The sequence below is a fragment of the Oryzias latipes genome, chromosome 21 (genome assembly GCF_053564925.1).
Source record: "Oryzias latipes strain Hd-rR chromosome 21, Olatipes_Hd-rR_3.1".
NCBI classification, from domain to species: Eukaryota; Metazoa; Chordata; class Actinopteri; order Beloniformes; family Adrianichthyidae; genus Oryzias; species Oryzias latipes.
In genome coordinates, this window is record NC_136257.1 from 9,014,156 (window position 1) to 9,034,859 (window position 20,704).

General features: G+C 37.5%; 2 protein-coding genes across 3 annotated transcripts in view; one reads left to right on the forward strand and one right to left on the reverse strand.

The window, feature by feature from the left end:
• itgbl1 (integrin, beta-like 1) overlaps positions 1 to 17,112 on the reverse strand; it is a 44,587-nt gene extending 27,475 nt beyond the window's left edge. The window contains exons 1-3 of the mRNA XM_004081444.5: positions 16,865 to 17,112; positions 16,455 to 16,782; positions 13,626 to 13,828 (exon numbers count right to left, since the gene is read on the reverse strand). Of these exons, the coding sequence (XP_004081492.1) occupies positions 13,626 to 13,828; positions 16,455 to 16,546 (295 nt within the window). The 5' untranslated portion in view covers positions 16,547 to 16,782; positions 16,865 to 17,112. The remainder of the gene's footprint in view (positions 1 to 13,625; positions 13,829 to 16,454; positions 16,783 to 16,864) is intronic.
• Positions 17,113 to 18,278: 1,166 nt separating this feature from the next.
• nalcn (sodium leak channel, non-selective) overlaps positions 18,279 to 20,704 on the forward strand; it is a 76,505-nt gene continuing 74,079 nt past the window's right edge. Inside the window, exon 1 of one of the 2 annotated variants that reach the window (XM_004081445.5) lies at positions 18,279 to 18,467. The gene's annotated coding sequence lies outside the window, so the exon portion shown is untranslated. The remainder of the gene's footprint in view (positions 18,468 to 20,704) is intronic. The other variant, XM_078940004.1, reaches the window with a different exon arrangement.

Sequence of the window (20,704 nt, forward strand, 5' to 3'; positions counted from 1 at the left end):
TGTCCAGCAGTAACTACACTACTCTATAATATAGCTTTCAAACAACATTTTTTCGTCTGCGTATAATTCGCTACTATTTGAATTAAGAAATTCTTACAAATATAATTTCAAGCTTAATTTTCTTTATATTTGTCCTCCATCATGAGAAAACTGCCACAAGAACATGTTCAAAGCACCATTTTCATTGGAGTGGGTCTTTAAGCCGATTTACTTAACTGCTTCTTGTCATTTTCATGATTGTAGTATGCAACATTAAAAATCAGAGGAAACCCTTGATGCAAATGAAAGTCTGTTGACAAATTACTGCACATGTCGGAGTTGTTGCTTCTTGCTGCAAACGGCCTCGCCTGTCATCCTCAGTCATTCCCTCTGCTCATTTGTCATGTAAACGTGAGGTCCCTTTTTTTCAAGGGCCAAGTCTCCTCCATTTTCTCATTATCAAGACTTCTCAGGGGAAACAAATTTTTGATTTTGATTTGAAATAGTTTATTTCAAGCAATCAAATAAGAATAATACACAAAAACAATACAGTCATCAGTTATACATTCATACGATGACAAATCAAACTTAGGATATTTAGACATATTAATAAATATTGCTTGAAAGAGAGTGGAAGGAAGCGAACTTATACAATCCCACCCCTGTTCTACCGTAACCATTTAGTTACATGATTTATCATTATCCGGTTCATAACTGTTATCAGACAGAATTAAGGATCCTGAAGTATCAATAAAGCACATGACAAAGATGAATTACTTAAATTATGTAAAAAAAAAAAGACTTTTTAGAAATCAACATGGCAAATGCCGCCGAGAGCCACAGGCGTCCGTGCTGTAACCCGGAACCGGAAAAAAAACACATATCAACGTGTTCAAGGAGAGACAGGGTATGGGAGATGCGCTCTGACAAAAATCACAGAGATTTTATTGATATTTTAAACTTTGAAGAGCAGTTGGTGAATCAAATCTAACTTTATATATAAAAAACAAATACATACATTTGCATCCTAACCTAAACTTCTGATGAAGTTGTTTTTAAGTGAAGAATACCAGAATCCCATTTGATTAAAAATGACATTTTCATTAAAAAAAAAGGTACAACAAAATTAAGAAGTAAAACTAAACTTGGAAACTTGAAGAATCACACAAAAAACACACAACTTGATTGTGGAAAACCTAAAGAACAAAAAGGTGAAACATAAATCAAACAACCGAAAGTCTGCAGACACATCGGGCAGGTGACGCATGTTTAGTGTGTTCTTAAACAAGCATTTAGCCCTTGGTGTTCACACTGGACAAGCAGGGAGGGGCTTCTTCCACTATTTCTACTGTTTACTAGAACATGTCCGGTTCGACAGCTGGAGGAGGCTTGGTGCCAAATGGCGGTGAAAAGCGGTGAAAATCTTGTGAAAATGGCTCCAAGCTTTTTCTTTCACAGCTCCATTCTGAGACTTGGTGTCATAGAATTCTGGCCAGGCATAAACCACAATTATTAATTTTCAAATGGTTGGCACTTCTGTAAATTAAGGGGGACGTAAGCTGTATGTCACTACCAAACCTGAGTCTCCGATTGGCCAAAATTTGACTGGGTTTAACTTGCTACATGCGTTTATTGGCTGCTCTTTTTGTACGTATAACCCCAAAAGTGTTATAAAAAACATGCCTGTTTGAATGAGAAAGTTCTGAGTATAGAAACCCGGAACATGCAATTTGAACGTGTTTATGCATGTTACATCCATTTGTCATTGGATGTGGGCGCTTGAATGCCCTTTGTCGAGGGCTTTGTGAATTTTGTGAAAATGCTTCTAACATAGTTTCAGCAGAGCGGCATTCTTGTGTTTCTGCATAAACGAGATAAAGAAAATAGCTTTTCTTTTAAAATATAAAATACCTTTTGACAAAGGTTCATATGACTTCCATTCAAATAGAAGACACTCTGTGTAACATGGGATAATCTCAATCCAACAAATGTATCAGCAGTCAATAAAAAATACTGTTTTGTGGTTTGTGGTTTGCATCTCAGCCAGAAGTTTGTAAATCTAACCAACATATATTGAATCAGAGCTAATTAGTTGGCCGTTACCGTATTTCTTAAACCTTATGGTATGTTTAATAATCTTATTTTGAATTTATATTACATTTACCGGTATATTTGAATAGAAAATTTGCCTTATTATCAGGTGCCCCTTAAGTATATTTTCTGTCTTACTAACCCCAAATTAGTTTTCTGTGCTACACGGTCAAACATTTGTCAAACATTTTCAGTCCCTAACTACGATGGATTCTTGGGGCATTATGGGTACTGTGGTTAGAAGCCTTGTAGACTGATGCGTTACTTTACTTTTTAAAAATTAAAAACGTGTTATTGTTTTTAGACCAAAGAGCCACACATGGCTCCACAGCTACATTTAGCAGATTCCTGGTTTCTATAGATTCAAATGGAAGAACATAGAATGCTTATGTGTTAAATAAAATGGTAAAAAAAAAAAAAGAAATTGCAAAAAAACGTGATGTAACAATATATTTTCTGTATGTTGTGAGCAGAGTAATCTGCAGATATGTTGACAACTGTCAGGTTTAGAGGTTAGCTTGTTCATGTTTTCTGTCAGAGTTCATGCAAAGCAAAGGCTTTAACTTAACATTTTGAACTTTCTAGGCCTTTTTCTGCTCATTTGTTACCAATCAGAATAATATTCTCCTCTTTTTGTGTTCTACTTGAGTTCTCTAACAAAATGCTTATTTCATGGGTTCACATTACTCAGTTTTTTCATTCTTGTGCCTTGTAGTGCATGAAATAACGTAACAGGTTGAGTTATGAGTAAAAGATCCACAACATCCCTGTATATCCCTGTAATAGCTCATATTTTGTGCCGCTCAAAGAACTACCATTCCCCCCTGTTTTTCTTCTAGTTTTACAATTTCTACAGTTATTTTCGGCTTTGTGGGATTGCTGTTCACTGGATCAGAATTGTACGTTACAATGTTTCTAAAGCAGCATGAAACCCTGCTGGGGTTAATGAATTTCACAGAAAATTCTAATGCCACTAGTCTTGGACAAACTTGAGTGTCTTTTTCGACTTGCTACCCACGCTGAAATCATTAGGTGAGTCACCACATGGAAAGACTGCCCAGCAGAGCTCAGATTATCAAAGTGAGAGCACATCAAAACGTGTGCAGGCAAAAAATAAAAAATGAATTGGCTGAAACAGCTTGAGGACTACATTCAAGTACTGATGCCCACTTACAGATTTTGCTCTTTTCTTGAAAAAATCAACATGAATTTCTATCTCAGTTTGACTGGTAAAACCTGTCTGATGTTAATTCTCACAAAAGGATTGCCAAGCTCAGAACACGCACTCTGATTGATTTGGTTTAGTGCTGGATAAATTGACTCAACTATGTCAGAACGTTAAACCCCCTCGGCTTAAATCTCTGACAGAGGGGGGCGCACAATCTTAACCGTTTAAAGCCCACTGCATCAAAGAAATGACAGAAAATTTAAATGTTTTTGAATAAAGTGAGTATTCGCAGGTCATTTTCTTAATACGTGCTGAAGTTTTTTTCTTGGCCGCACAGACTCGGAAGAAGGGGTAACCCTTGTGCTATCCTAGGCATTTTAACATTGGGAGTTGGGTCATCTAGACCCACTAGACAGTGCGCTAAACCTTTTTTTCTTCAATGATTTGTGATCTTCACTGTTGTCCATGGATTACATGAAATCTTTCCACCTTTATCCACCTTTATCATGGTAGGAATAACACGTCAAAGTAAGGGTGGGGTTATCTAAAATAGCATAAGGGTTAAGGTTAGGATTACGGTTAGAGTTAATACAGAAATAGTTCTCGAGAGCGACTATGTCTGCGGCTCACTGCAGAGAACAAATGACACACACAGGTGCATGACTTAATCCAACTTCAACCTTCAACAACAACATTTAGAATAAGTGCAGGCAATGCAGCAATGTGCATCTTGTCCGCACACATTACTTGGGGCCAGCATGAATTTCCATCACTTGTTGTGCTTGGTTGCTTGTAAATATATGCGAATAACATCAGCCTTTTTGGAATTAAGATGTTTTTTAAACCCTTCGATGAAATCCACAATAATTTTTATAATGTGATTTTTTTTACAAAAAAAGAAAGTATAAATTGTGATCCATTGGGTGATTTGGTAAGTTGTTGTTTTTTTGAGCAATACAAGTAGTCATTAAAAAAAATAGCAGTCATTCTCACCATAGAGTTTAGAAAATTAACGGAAACTTTTCCAGCTTAACACGTTCTTGAGATTTTTTTGGAAGCAGGCATTTTGAAATGAGCAGGAAAATCCCTTCTACCGCCCCTAGTGGACTGATGATGAACTACAGGGCAGAAAATATGGATCAAGTTATAAAACAATAAGTTTTTAAGGAAAATTTGGATAATGCTTATGAGATAATGTTCTCAGAATTGGAGGATTTGAATGGTTACATAGGGTTAACATTTTGTTTGGAGGGAAAATAAAAGTTTCTGGTCTGAGAGGATAAGGCAAAAAGCTTTTTTTTTCTGGCAACGTCTTCACTCTAGAAGAATTTGTTGTGAAAATAAGGTCAGCTTTTTTATGTTGAATTTAATTATGCTATTTGAGGTTAAATATTTCATCATTTATCCTTCAGACTTGCATTACTTGCTATGTTAAAAACCCTCTTTATATTTCAAATGAAAATTAAGTGAGCTAATTTTTTTACTTAAATATTTAAAGTTAGATTTCTTTTCTCTTTACTAGCTAAAAATGAATACAGGAAGCAAAAAGTAATTAAAATATTACACAAGTGCAAGATGCAGGAAAGGAGAAGAACACTGGAGACAGGCTTTTGCTCATCGCTGCGGAGGAAAAAGGAGAAAAGCTTTTGTTCGTCGCATTAAATTTCATCAACAGATGGAATAGCAGAAGCTAAAAAAAAAATTAAAAGCTATCGCAAATAACTGGCTTGAATTTGTCTTCGAATAATTTAACATGATAAATGCTGGTGCTGGGGAACTTGTCATTAATCATTAGCATGATTCTTGTATATGTTATTCGAAAAAGGATTTAGAAAAAAAAGACATTAAGGAGAGATTTAAGCACAGTCTAGCAGAGGAATGAAATGACAGAATGTTTTTGCACAGTTGGTGAACAGATGTTGGAGCAGGTCATCCTCTAGTTGCTCAGCTGTAAAATGGGATTTGTGTGGGTGTAAAAAAAAAAAAGTAGAAAAAAACAGGATAGCATCAGTGCTTCTGCACAAACAACACCTATTAAATCAAGCACCAGCCTTATTTATTTTTCAGGTAAATATATGCTAAAATGATCCCGATGGAACATGTGGTAGTTTTATTTTTACCCTAAAATAGATGACAGCATTATGCAATAGAGCTATTTTTATATATTTTTTAATTTTAGAGTAACATAACATTTTGAGTTGTGAAACAGATTGTATTATACGTTATATAAAGGCCAGACTTTAACCAGGATGAATTTAGATTAAACCTTTGAGCAGCAGAAAAACCAAGGTGACGAGTGTGACCTGTTGCTTCAGAATGATTGTGATTTATATGATTGGATAAAATAGGATGCATCCATTAAATACCGCATTGTATCAAACTGACCTCCTTAACAGCTGATGACATAGGACAGGGCTGCCTATGTCCTCCCTGCCTGTTTTTCCTTGCTGCTTGTTGGCTGACTCATGGTGTTTCCATGTTCTGATTGACTTAACGCACTTGATCCAGGTGATCAGCAGCACCAACAAGACCAGGAAGAGCTGGAAAATGGTCAAAGTGGGATCATTGACTGTATAGGAACTGGTCATAGTGACTGGGGTGTCACCCATAGAAAATGCCAGCAAAATGATGCCAATTCAGTCGCCATTTTTCCGCTATACGGACCTCGCCATGTTGAAGCCAGACGATAATGATTGGTGACACCGTTGCTATGGCAACTACTGTTATCAATCATGGTGGCTCTGGAAAATCTGTTAATGAAACATTCAAGGTGGGGGCCAGCAGGGACCACATGCGTTTACTGATGTATCTGATTGGTCAGTTTATAACTTGAATAACTTGTGATAGAGGAAAAAATATCGTGAAAAAAAGTTACGATTAGCATAAAATTAAGAAAAAGGTTCCAGAGCAAGTAAGGTTCGTCTGACAAATAATGATAACTGTTTATTTTTCAATAGAAGTCTACAGTATTTCAGCTTCTTGGAGCCAGTTGGTACTTCCTGTTTGTAATGCAATGGGGGTGGCATCACTCAGTCCAGTTTTGTGTATATTCAACGTGTGGGAGGGCTTGGGGACCAGAGTAAGCAACCCTGTTCTAGGATTAGGTGGTTTTTGTGTTCCTAACGAAAACTGTTAATTTTGGAAAGATACAAAAAAAGCAAAGTAAAAAAAAAAAAATAATAATATATATATATATATATATATATATATATATATATATATATATATATATATATTCATATGTACATATATTCATATGTACATATGTATGTATGCAGAAAAGCTAAGCCGGAAAACGGTCTTGGAGCTGCACAACCACAGTTCTGTGGGTTTCGACTTCTCTATTAAAGTATTGGCTACTAATTATTTTAAAAAAATGAAAAGAAAGTGCATGTGTCCTTTGTAGATATTTTTGGTTATTATTTGAGTTTCTCCAGTATTTTGTTCTGAAACACTCCCCAGCCCATGGCATATTGAACTACTCCATTAGTCAAATGACCAGAGGAACCATGAGTTTCCCTTAGAAGCAACAACTCAGCACAGCACAAATAGGTGATTTTAGAAAGAATAGCTTCGTATTTTTACCCTTGCACTTAAATTTGTTACCTGGCAAGTTTTTTAAAATGTTTTTTTAATACCAATCGGTCTTGTATCGATCTTAAAAGTGTGGTATCACCCATGGTGCACAGAGTAAAATGTCATTCCAAGAAACCAATTTGTTTCAAAGCAAATTCAATGACATCTCCTGAGATTCTTTTGACACATTTCAGTGGGAAAATTACCCACAAAATTTTCAAAGAAAAACATCTTTATTTTTCTTGGTTTTCTGCTCTAACTGAAGGGATTTCATTCAGTCTGAATTTTGCGCACTATTAAAAAAATCTCAGGGCCAGCAAAGCAAATGTTTTTGGTAAAGAAAGCCACACTCTTATTCCCTACGGGAGAAAATCTATTGGATCTTATCAGGCTGTTGTGAAAAGCGGAGATAAGGGAGCTGCAGGGAGAAACACTGCCTGCAAATGACAGCAACCACACAGGCGCGATACCCTCTGGTGAGCCATGTTGTGTTTGTTGCTGTGTAATTGCTCAGCGCTTCACACACACGGGCATATTCATGTGCTAGCTGGATCTCTGTGGCTGTGTCAGTGGAGAAGTGATATTAGAGAATCAGCCTGATCCTGTGGATGCATGTGTGAAAACCCATCTCTCTCTAGATGCATCTTAGGTTCCAGTGGCAGGCGAGGTACCAGTGAGTGAAACCCCATTATCAGGATAAAGCAAGGCCGTTCTTCAGACGGGTGAACCATAATGAGCTCTTCACAGCAGCCAGCTTGTCTGTCCAAATAAATCACTCTAGTCCTCAGGTGAATGCTCACACACGTATCCACAGCTTCTTAATGCATGAACTGGATGCTCCTATATCTTCATTACACCTTGACATCCAAAGCCAGAAGACAGAAATATGTTTTTTTTTTTATCTAGCATCTGTAAAGTGATGCTGTAAAGTTTGTTTGTAAAGCATTTTACCTAATAAATACATAGAAAGCCATGAAAAGAGCTCGACAGCTGTGCTATTTCTCGATATTCCAGATTTCATTCATCCTGTAAAACATTGCTACTCAGTACAAAACCACAATTCAAGAAGTAGTTTTGGTTGTGATACAGCACTTTGTATATAAGAAAAGTAAAATACAAATACCAGGTTTTTGCAAAATTTGACCAGGGGTGTGACTAATTCTCAGGAGCAAACTTATAGTCAGAAATATACGGGTATCAAATTGTCTAAAAAAAAAAAGGAGTAAAAGACAACAGTGATTTGTATGTATTGCTATGTATTCCAATGCTTTGATAAAGTTCTTTAAAGTATTTAAATGCAAATATTTGAACAAATTTCAATTCATAGGAATGTAATCCGAGTACATTTAAAAACGTTGCTTTTAAATAATTCTGACTATTCTATTACACAGCAAAGCATTTGCCCTGTAAACCTGTAAAAATCCATGATTACCAACAACTTAAATCAATGTTTGACCTGTTGTGGAAAATGGTGAAGTTTTTTTTTGCTGATTTTTTTGCATAGTTACCACACTGAAAGGCTTTGCAAAAACAAACAACTTGTTATTGATCGTGTTGCAATAATATTTTTGATCACTTTTTCTCTTTCATTTTGGCCATGTTAAGGCTGACTCACTGTTTTTTTTTTTGCAGTATTAATGCCATGCTGTGCAATCTAAATATGCAAAGGCTTGTGCTTACGAACCAGTCAGTAGGAATTTATTAAGAATAGTCATCCCAGTAATAAGCTCCAAACCAGGGCTGGCCAACCCCACCTGTTTTCCAGTTCTACCCGACCAGCTTGCTGCTGATTAGCTGACTCAAGTGATTCCACATCCTCATTGACTGAACACACCTGATTTAGGTAGTCAGCATCAAGCAGTCCGGAGGGGGTTGGAAAACAGGCAGTGTTGTGACTCTTCAGGACAAGGGTTGGCAAGCCCTACTTCAGACTTTACATCATCCTTACCCTGTTTGCTGCTGATCTGACTGACTGAGCACACCTGTTTCAGATAATGGCTTGAGAATAATTGTTGCATTCCAGTTGTAAATTGATACTTTATTTATCCCACAATGGGGAAATTCTTCTCCACGTTTGACCCATCCCCTGGGGGGAGCGGTGAGCTGCAATCGAACCGCGCTCGGGAGGCAGTGGCGTTAAGGGTCTTGCCCAAGGGCCCCCACTGGGTGATGTTAATTGCTCGCCATTGACATGGTAATTGCTGCATTACCATTGTTCATTCCCCTCAGGGAATCGAACCCTGGATTCCTGCGTGGCAGCCTTCCACCTTACCAACTTTTCAAAAAACGCAGCAAAAAATGCAAAAAATGCAAACAATTCAAACGTTTGGAAGTCACGTAATTTATCCATTGAGTTTTTGAAACTGCTTGGTCCCATTTGGGGTCACAGGGTTGTTAGAGCCTACCTAGCTCCTACCCAGGTGAAGATGCAAAAAGTGAAAATCTACTGTATATGAGCTAAAGTCCTCATCACATCCATCTGTACGGGGTCAACCCGTACGGTTTTTGGGTTGTCTCGGTCTGTTTAGGGTCGTAGAGAAGAGCGGCCACATCTTAAGGAGAGCACAGATGTGCCATACAGTTCTTCTTGACGCTCTTACAATCACCTTAAGGTTGTATTTATCCCCCTTTTTCTATATTTATTGAAAAACAATTCATGTCTCAAGGGCATTCTGCTTGTGCTCTTTCAGTCATTTTTTCCTCCTGTTTATGTGATCGTATGACATTCCAAGGATGGGAACACAAAAGAAAGCTCTATCTAAAAGGCAATGCTGGAGCAAACGTTGCAACAAGAACAGCTGTTGTGTCAAGTTGCTCTCTTTCCATCTTGACTATAGTTATGTGAAACCCCATCTTTCAAGTTGCTGTCGGTTCTTGTCGGGTGATGAAGTCAACTGCAGTTGGCAAACAATGCAATCAGGCAGGGGGATATTCCAGGAAGCATGTTTAAACTAGCCTGACTTTAAGCCTGAACTCTGGCTGAAATCCGCCTGAACTTGCTTACTCGGGGTATGTCGGTTCCAAAAGACCGGATATAAGTTAGCGTAATTACGCTCGACTTGGTAACCCTGGGTTAATGGGCGTGCACAACGTGTACATAAAGACATTCTCAATAGATCGCCGATTTCTGGAGTCACCATGGAAACGCGTGGTGGAAAAAAAAAAGAAAACGCTGTACTTCAGTGAGACGGAGTCTGAGATTTTAATGACGGTGTATGAAGATTACTTGTCCATCAAAAAAGTAACACGGCTGCATCATCAAAAGGAAGAGTTTCTGCGTGTAGAAAAAGAGCAGACAAAGTAAACGCACAAGTTTCTGATCTTGTTTCCATTTTCCTTGTGGCGCATATAAATATAACGTATCCAATTTTGCCAACTTAAATAAATTACTTCTATTGGTAACAAAAAATCAGGTTATTTTATTTATTCAACCTAATTTCTTACGTCTATAAAACTCAATTATTGTTTATACAACTTAAATTTACGTATTTATCTAACTAAATGTCATATTACTCCAATTCAAATAATCTTTTTTCCATCTTAATTAATTATATTTCTTGAACTCTCATATGTCTAAGTTTGAGCCGGCAGATATTCTCATTTGTATAACAATTAAAAAGACGGGGGGAAAAACAAAACTGAGCAAATAATTTTCCGTCAACGTAATTACAGCAATACACCATAGGGGAGCTATATAAACTCATCATCCTCTCCTTCACTCTCACTCATGGTGCAGAGGCGTAAGCTTAGTAGGACAAAATAACTCGGCAAAACACAGTAAAACAGCTAAACAACTAAACACATTTGGTCAAAAACCCTCACTTAAACCCAAATCCATCCAGGCAAAGGGAATGATATCCCAGAATCCTTTGCGGTGCCGATCTAACAGCAGCACCAAAGTTACACCTACTTAATTGAATTAATTTGAATGAAAGCAAAATAACTGTCTGAAAACTACGTGTTATTTTTAAACTGACTTACCAAAAAAATGATTTATCTTAACTGAAGCAAATAATTAAGTTAGATCAAAATAAAAAAAAATAATTTTCCAACATCCATACGTGGTCTTATCACCCTCTCACGGTGGAAAAAGTATTATCTGAGCTTCTTCATCCACTAAATCATCTTCAAATGGACACGCCATGCTGCTTCACCTCTCTGAAAACAAACTAGGCTTCAACTAAACCTGCTCCAGACCAGGTTATGTTCAGAGCATGAGTTGCCATGGCAACTTGACCTACCCTGAAACATACCTCCATTTCTGGAACCGAAAGCTGAGGTTATCAACTTCCTTAGCCTCAAACTCACCGTGAGAGCTAGCATAACCTGCTTTCTGGAATACCCCCCAGGCCAATTGTTTTCTACTGTGCAAACAACTTATGTCTAGTGTCAGAAGTCAGAAGGCAGAGCTCTGTGTCCCCTTCTGGTCACCAGCGGGAACCATTTCCAGAGTTCTAACCACACTTCCTGGATGCTGCACACCTGACTCTCATTCACTTAATCAACCACAGCTTACTTAAGCAACTTACTGAGCTTAGCTTAATGTGAAGTTTTGTTTGTGCCACACCGCCTTCCTTACCAAGCGGCATCCCTGACCCTGACCCTGACCCTGACCCTGACCCTTTTTGCCTGCCTGCCCTGGATTTTGACCATGTCTCTTCTCTGATGATCTCATCCCTGTTATTGAATCCTGCCTGCCTGACTCAGATTTAGCTTTCTAAACTTTTATCTGATTTAATAATCCTGCTGCATTTGGATCCAGCTGTCTCCGCCTGTTCTTGTAACATCTGGTGATAATGTTATATTATATTATATTCACCGGGCACTTTATTAGGTACAACATGCTAGTACTGGGTTGGACCCCCTTTTGCTTTTAGAACTCCTTTAATCCTTGGTGGCATAGATTCAACAAGCTACTGGAAACATTCCTCAGATAGTTTGGTCCATACTGACATGACAGCATCACACAGTTGCTGCAGATTCATCGGCTGCGCATCCATGATGCCAATCTCCTGTTCCACCACATCCCAAAGGGGATCTGTTGGGTTGAGATATGGTGACTCTGGACGACATTTGAGTTCAGTGACTTCAATGTCATGTTAAAGAAAACAGATTATTATAACTTTATGACATGGTACCTTATCCCTCTGGAAGTAGCCATTAGAAGATGGGTTCACTGTGGTCAGGAAGGGATGGACATGGTCAGCAACAATAATCAGGTAGACTGTGGCATTGGGACCATGCTCAATTGGTACTACGGGACCCAAAGTATGCCAAGTAAATATCCCCCACACCATTATACCACCAACAACAACCTGAACCATTGATACAAGGCAGGATGGACCAAGGCAGGATGGATCCATGCTTTCATGTTTTTGATGCCAAATTCTGACCCTACCATCTGAATGATGCAGCAGAAAAGGAGACGCATCAGACCAGACAACTTTTTTACAATCTTCTATTGTCCAGTTTTGGTGAATCTGTGTAAATTGTGCCCCAGTTTCCTAATCTTAACCGACAGGAATGGCCCCAGGTGTGGTCTTCGGCTTCTGTAGTCCATCTGCATCAAGTTTGGACATTTTGTTGCATTTAGAGATGCTGTTCTGCAGACCTACATTGCAACCAGTGGTTATTTGAGTTTCTGTTTTCTTTCAATCAGCTGGACCCAATCTGGTCTTTCTCCTCTGACCCCTGGCGTCAACAAGGCATTTCTGCCCACAGAACTGGCAATCACTGATTAGTTTCTCTTTTTCAGACCATTCTCTGTAGATCCTAGAGATGGTTGTGGGTGAAAATCGCAGTTGATTAGCAGTTTCTGAAATACTCAACAGCCCGTCTGGCACCAACAACCATGCCACTTTCAAAGTCATTTAAATCACCTTTCTTCTCGATTGTGATGCTTGGTTTAAACTGCAGCAGATCGTCTTGACCATGTCTACATGCCTAAGTGCATCAAGTTGGTGCTATTAGAAATTTGCATCACTGAGCAATTGGACTGGTGTGGCTAATAAAGTGGCCAGTGAGTGTATATTATATCAATTTTCTTGCCCTGGGATAAATTAAAGTTCAATCCTCTATTCTATTCTATTCTATTCTATTCTATTCTATTCTATTCTATTCTATTCTATTCTATTCTATTCTATTCTATTCTATTCTATTCTATTGCTTGTTTGTTTGTTTTTGCACTGTCTACCTTTATCTGTCATAAAATAGTTGAAGTCAAGAATGCAGTATTTGTGATATGAGGTTTTTTTTTTAGTTTTTGACATTACACCAGAACACAACTACAAGAGCTAAATTCCATGTGTTATTTTTTTCTGTTTGGAGACTAAGCTAGTCTGATCATGACAAACTTGCTGAGTAGAAAACAGAGCTGAAGTTGAATGAAGTTCAAAGCTGAGGATTCAAAAGGCAGATGAGACCTTTGTAACGCCCTAGAACCAACCAGCTCCATGTTATGGGTGGAACTCTTTGAAGTGCTGCCAGGAAATTCTTGTTTGTCAAAGGTAAAAGTCTTCAACCACTGCGATTCTGAAGCATAGAAGGAATTAAAGGTGGAGCAAAAACAATCACTCTATGTAATGGCATGAATGGAATGAAAAGGATTTCCACTTGTCCAGCATCTGGCTTAGATTAGTCCTATATATCATCCTGAGAGTCCATTCCACAAGATTCCCTTTGATTCTACAGTAAGGAAATCTGCTGCATCACTTGGATGACCTACTGTATCCATAGAAGCCACACTGATCAACAAAAATGAAACAATGTGAAAACAGGAAAACAGGTGAAATAATGCTGTTTATCTACGCACCATTGCAAATTTGCCCATTATGTGTTGCACAGACCCAGTTCTGACACTCGCAGCGGGGACCGTAGAACTTCCTAGGTGATGTTGCGTCACAGATGCAGACGCCGCAGTCGCATTTGCCCTGACCGCTGCATATCTTTCCATCAGGTGTCCGACAGCGGCGATTGGACGAGTCTGTTGATAGTCTACATGCCTCACCTACCTGGCTGGGAAAGAGGAAAAAGGTCAACTGTTTTACTGTTTTAGGAGATTTCATAGCTCAAGTATTTTGCCATCTGGTATTTTACCAACTAACCTCTGAAGCCACAAAAGCTTTCCTGAGAGCTGTCTGGAAAACTTCAAAAATATGTGCAAACTTCTTTAATCTAAGCTTTCCATTTTGGCAAAATCAAATTAAGAAACAAAATCTTTTCTGTAAATAAAACGTTTTTTTTAAATCAATTTTCTAGATCTTTTGTGACTATTTTTATCTTCGAATATCTTCTCTGTTTTCCTCTCTTAAAATCACTTTGCAACAAAAGAACTTTAATTCTTGAAAAAGTTTTACTCTTGGAGGAAGAACTAAATATTTTAAATCAGACTAGTCCATATGCTTTTGGCAAAAAAATGCTTTTATATTCCTGCTCAATAGAATATACATCTCCTTTTTTCATGAATTCACTTAGCAGCTGTTGCTGTTCTTCATCAAACACCTCTTGTTTAAATGGAATTTGGTTTCATTTGAGTTTTATCTGACATTCCTTTTCCATGTTGGCCTGGTCTTTATTTTGGCCCACTGTCGTGTTTGGCAGAGTTCAAGTCATGGTAAACAGCTAACAGCTCAAATGTTCCTGGCTCTCCCATTTAAAATAAACATGAAATATGTGTTTTCATTGGTTCGCCCCATTTTACTGGGCTTCAGATATTTAGTCTCCCAGAGTTTTCTCACACTTACTTCAAGCAGATGAGAAGTGATCCTTTGTTCATAATACATTTATGGCTCTTTTTATTCTGACTTAATACACCAATTGAAGCATATTTATAGACATTTTACTGCAATGGCTCATTCAAAATGTTACAGTCTGGAATAATAAATTTCAACATTTTCTAGTTGAGCTCCTTGTAAACTGCCTGTTATTTTGTAATAGTAAAATGCAACAAAAATAATGTTGTGTGGCAGTGTTGTCTAATTTTAGTATAAACTGGTTTTCACTTGACAGACTTAACTGTTTTGGGAGTGAGTCACAGGAAAGACTGAGTATAGATCAGTCTCTCAGTAACTTCAAAGACCTCATATTATTTTCGGTCTTTTTAACAAGTTCTTGCTACAGTTGTCTTAAAATAGCATTTCTGAATATTTCTTTATTTACATTTCATATATGCAGTTTGAAAAAAGCGTATTTGTGACATAAAAAATATGCTGTGCTGGCCACAAGCTCTCTGCTCTGCTCCATTCTGATGCATCCACTTGTAGATGACTAGATCCACATTCGTCTTTGTTTTCCTCATCTGAGCTGACACCTGGCTCAAAACTGTACAACTGGATAGCTCTGATAATGCTAACTATTTTTGTTGCACCTGTAATTTTAGGCTGGGGTGTAAAGGGACAGAATGTAAACAGATGGATAACTGGAAGTGGGAGAGAGGTCACTCTGTGCCACTTCAGAGGTAAATTTCTAATGACCTCATGCCGCTCTGCAGAAACTATGTCCTAGAAAACAACACAGGTTCTTGAATTTTGGCTAAATATGGCATAATCTTAATTAAAAAACCACTGGGAATACTTTTAAAAATGGTTTACCAGCTGATTTGATTGGGACTTAAAATAATCCTTAAAACAAAAGAGGTTTTCTGTATTTTTTTAAGATCTTTTACATCAGGTGATGACCTGAACAACATTTTTACTGAAATTTGAACACAAAGGCTGTGAGAAAAAACTGAACAAACTGTGTTTTTTCAGGTAGTTTTAGTGGTTGGGAACGCTCTGGGGTCCCTAGACTTTATCCGGAAGAAAGACATACCCTGTGTAAGTTGAAAACAAAAGTTACATTGCACATTCTTTGCATAAAAATACAATTTAACATAAGAATTTCTTCACCAAAGCTTTTGTTTTTTTGACTCTGTAAAAAATAAAAAAAAATGTATTGAAAAAATTTTTGTTTTATTATTGGCTGTAGCAATGTTTTGATGGTTCCCACTGTTTGCCTTTCATTCTGCCAGTAAGTTGCCATTCAAATCCTTAATTATCGGTCTAATTTTCTGTTTTTGTCCCGTCACAGTTAAAGTGTTTAACAAGTCAGACAAAAAGGCATAAAAGAAATTTGTAATTTGTGTACAGACTTTTTTTTTTAGATTAAACTAAGTTGGCCATCTCTAACCTAGCCGCATAACTCACTCCAAAGGAAAATAAAACCATAAAACCTTATGTTGAACCCTGTGTCTGAATGACTGAGTTATTAAGGTCACGTCAGTGACTTTAAATTCTTTTTTAAACTACTAACAAATAAAAATAAAGATTCACATTAACAACGAAAAGGAAAAAAATGTGAGCATGTCTTTAAAAACATAGGGTTCTGCTTTATTTGATCTTATTGGCAGGACATTTTATGTGTTCTATATCATAACATACTCGGTTTAAACCTTTAATATAAATACTTGAATAGTAGAACATTTTCTCTGCAAGTGGTGCAATCTTTCAAAAACTTTTTTCAAGCTGACCTGCTGGAATAGGAGTATATACATTTTTTCCACACTTCAGTTTCCAAAAGTTGTTTCTAAGCAAAATTTAAACCCTCTAACTTTCTTCACTCCCTACTACCCCAAAATAAACAAGAAAAAGCTGTGGAAACTCACCTCACAGACTGTAACAAAGTGTCCTCAATGGTACAGAGGACGATCAGGAATAACGGCACTAACATGGGCTGCACCAAAATCTCAGTGTGCATGTTTAGATTCCACAGAAACCTGAAGTGAAGTAGCTAAAAGGAATTCCCAACCTTTTTTTTGCTCTTTAAAAAGACAGGACAAGAGTGGAGAGTGGGAAAGCAAAGAAAAGGAGAGAAGGAGAAAAAGAGCAGCAGGCTGGCCTGAACTGGTTCATTCCCTTCAGAGTCCCGCAGCCCTCTGCATTCAAAATGCCTTTCACTTGGTCTTGACTCTCAAATGCAGTCCTGGGCTGGAGCTGAAAGGGGAAAAAACAGCCAAATTGAAAAGTTGACTCACCAGTTTGACATGTAATTTGAAGCAGACTATTTTTTTTCTACCTTTTCCTTCTTATTTGGACAGATCCTCTTTGTTATGCAGTTTTTCTTTGACTCTTACTGAAGATGAACAAAACAGGTAAACATCAAAATCCCTTTAGGTCGTCTTTGCATCTCTCAAAGGAAGAAACAACAAAAAGTAAAAATTTTCCAATAGATGATTTTGGATGGGAATTGTTAAGTTTTATCCAACTAAATTGATATTACAGATTGGTTAATGGAACATGAATAAAATTGACCTCAAATCAGGTAAATTCAAATCGAGGTACAGCATTATATCTTAAGAGATGGGAATGGGTTGGGCCTCATTCCTATTCCTTGGACGAGGATCTTCCTGGAAATATCAGGTGATGCATGTCACTACAGCTGGAGGCAGGCACTTGTGCAGGTTCCAAGGCCGGGTAAATGCAGAGGGTTGGGTCAGGAAGAGCATCTGCTGTAAAACCGAAGCCAAAAAACACGTGTGAACTGTGTGTGTGGAAGGGGGTTGCTGTGGCGTCCCCTTCTTTTTTTTACTCTTCTCTTCACACTTTTAAAAATGTTTACTTACAATCCTACTAAGAGACTTACATATTATTAAGTAAATATTTTTAAGATACTTACATATCCTACTAAGAAACAAATTGGTCTAAATAGGATTTATAACTACAACTTTAAAAAGCAGGATCTAAAAACACATGAAATCAATAATTCCTTTTTACAGTGTAAGGGCTATATGTGAACATTTTTATCAAAATTACTCTAAATCATTTTGATGCATCTTGAGGATAAAATAAAACTTAATTGAAGATTATAAAAAGTTTCATTACTTGATTTAGAAAATGTTCATAAGACATTAAAGAACATTTTATTAAACAGAATTATTTTTTTAAACTCTCCCATTTAATTTTAAAATTTAAGAATAATAGCTAGTTTTAGATTTTATGAAGATGTGCTAAACCGTACCGAGATTATATTCTCATTTTTGTTCACATTTTGTGATCAAAATTAGTCATTTAAACTGATTTTATCTTTTGTCACTGTAATCAAAATAAACTACAATTAGGTAGGCCTACACATAAACTTAGAGAATATGAATCATTTGCTTTGAACCATCGATAAATACATAAATAAATAAATGAATAAATACTTATCAGGCTGTACAATATTCAATTGAACAGTTACATATTTATAGCTATTTTCCCTGTGCTAGTGTGAAACTCCTTGTTTCAAGATTTTGACATCTTATTGTAAAATTTCTTGTAAAACTAAAAATAACTTGCTGCTTGGAGATAATTGTGCTTCTTTTTAGTGATTTTTTACTTGAGATTTGTGTTCTTTTCCTATTTTAAGGTATTTTCATTGGATGCAGTTTAAAATGCAGGTGTTTGTCTGAAATGCTTCCGGACAGGGACAAATACATTTTGAGTCGTCGGGATGCAGAGACAGGAAGAGCTCAGTGTGTAACCATGGAAACGCCCGCGCGCCGCCGGAGTACGCGCTTGTCCTCTTGATGTGATTGCATACTGCGCGCTCCCGGGCTCTCCTACACGAATCCAGCACATCAGAAAACACCTGGTTCATGGACAGGGCCTAACACGGCAGATAAGGGTCCCTCCCCCCTCTAGTAAGTGAATTTCGGAATGTTTGTCGCTCTTAGAATCGTCGTGAGCGCGCGCACGCGCGCACGTTCACCGTCTTTGCTTGGCGGATGCTCATCGAAGCTGCTGTTCGCTAGCTTGTTGACACTCCAGGAACTGGTGGAAATCCCGTCCTTTACAGTAGGCCTTCATAGAAAAACGTCGTGTTTCTGCTGTATTTTCACCTGACCGAATTGAGACGCATCATATCGGCTCCTATTGAACCTGTAATCATCCATATTCACCAACATAAATATGTATTTACTTCATTTTTTGCCATAACACTGCTTTGTCCCTTATCGTTTCCATAGTAACCTTGGCTCCGTACGTCTCATCCTTGAAACTTTCATAATTCAGAGTTTAAACAGCAATTTAACAAGTGTTTTTATACTAAAGAAAACCCATTAGGACATTTTCTCTATTTTCCACTAAGCCCACATGTGGACATTCATAATCCTCTACACATTTTACTTTAATCTTTTTACTTTACTTGCAAAAATGATCCAGCAGAAGTAATTTTAACTATTCATTTGAATTAGCACAATATTTGGAATCATTTGAATCATTTGAAGCTTTTGTGCTGGACTATTATCTTTGTTTTTAAGATTTTTTTTTCTAATTTAGTATTGGATGGATTACTATAGTAAATATAAGAAAGAAATGTGCATTTACTTTAGTGTAAATGTTTCTGTTTGGGATCCCTTTTAATACCATATGATCAGTGTAACTGTGCTCAGAAGTTTAGTTTTTAATGAATCTGAGCAACATAAATAGCACTCATCACTGTGATGCGGTTCCGATGTGTTGTTGTGGCAGTGTTGTGGCACATGCTGTCAACACAAAAACACATTCAAAATCAAAACAAAAACAAAAGAATTTTTTTTTTAAAAGCAACGTTACATTTAAGTAATTAAAACAACATTTCAGAAACCAAAACGTAATTCCATTCCAATTCCATTTGTTTCATTTTTTTACATTTTATTTTGATTTCTGGAAATCACTTTTGTTTTGTTTTTTCTACATTTTGGTTGCTGAAATATTATTTTCAATTTTAAAATGTAATGTTGTTGTTTTATTATTTGTTTTGCTTTTCTAATTTTCGTCGTGATCTTGTGATTATGTGTTCTTGCATCAGGACCAATGTATGCTATAGGCTCTATCCAGCAATATGCCTGCTGTTTGGCTTTAGTTAAAGTCGTATGACATTTAGTCATTTTTCTGGTAAAATTTCAAGTGTTCTAAATGCTATAACATGGTATTTTTGTGCAAAAAGTGAATTTTGTTACTTTAAAAACACGAGTTAGTAGAGCTGTGATGGTGTGGGATTTTTGATCACCGCGGTGATGAACCAGCAAGCGGCATTCACCGGCGGCCGCGTCGCACATGAATACAATTATAACGCAGTATTCTTTATTAACAAATAACAGTAACAACTAACTACAAACTATATAACTAATTAACTAACTATATAGGTGTTGTAGAATAACTATGTGTATGTGTGTCTGTGCGCTGCGTGTGTAAAAGGAAGAAGCGCGCACACATGTGTTGGGGGTGCGTGTTGATTCTTCTACAGCGGACCGCTCTCACCTGAGTTTCACCTGTGCTCTCTGGTACAGACATCTTCTCAGAATATTATATATTGCCCGGTAATAAACGAGACTGCAGACACTTTGTCACCTTTCCGGCAGCCATGAAGCCTGATACCCATGAAGAACACGGGGCAGGAGGCTCCGCTTTGTTATACAGACACGTAACGTTGCGCTGCACAAAATAGTTCCCAAACAAAACATGTAGCGATATTCATTGAAATCTAACAGAGTGAAGGAGAACAGTAATAAACCCCCCCCAACCGTGTGGCGCACTCAAGAACGCACGCAGCTTGTAATGGAAATTAATACAATGGAAATGAATAATTAGAATGCAGTAAATTTGTCGTATTTCCTCGCGAGACGGAAAAGTCTTTTGTAGACTGAGGATGTGTTTCTAAACTGCGCGCGTGTGTGTGTGAGTAGAGGGAGCGCGCGGCGCGTGCAGCGTAGAGCGAGTGACAGCCACGCGCCGGCAAGACGGAGTGAGAGGCGGGGGCGCAAGGAGTGAAGGAGAACACTAATAAAAGGTTTCCCCAGAAACCCTTTAAATCTGAACACAGGACTAGCGGAAAAAGTAAATTATCAGCCAAGATGAATGTGTTTAATGTGTTTATTATAGTTCCAATCACGCACCA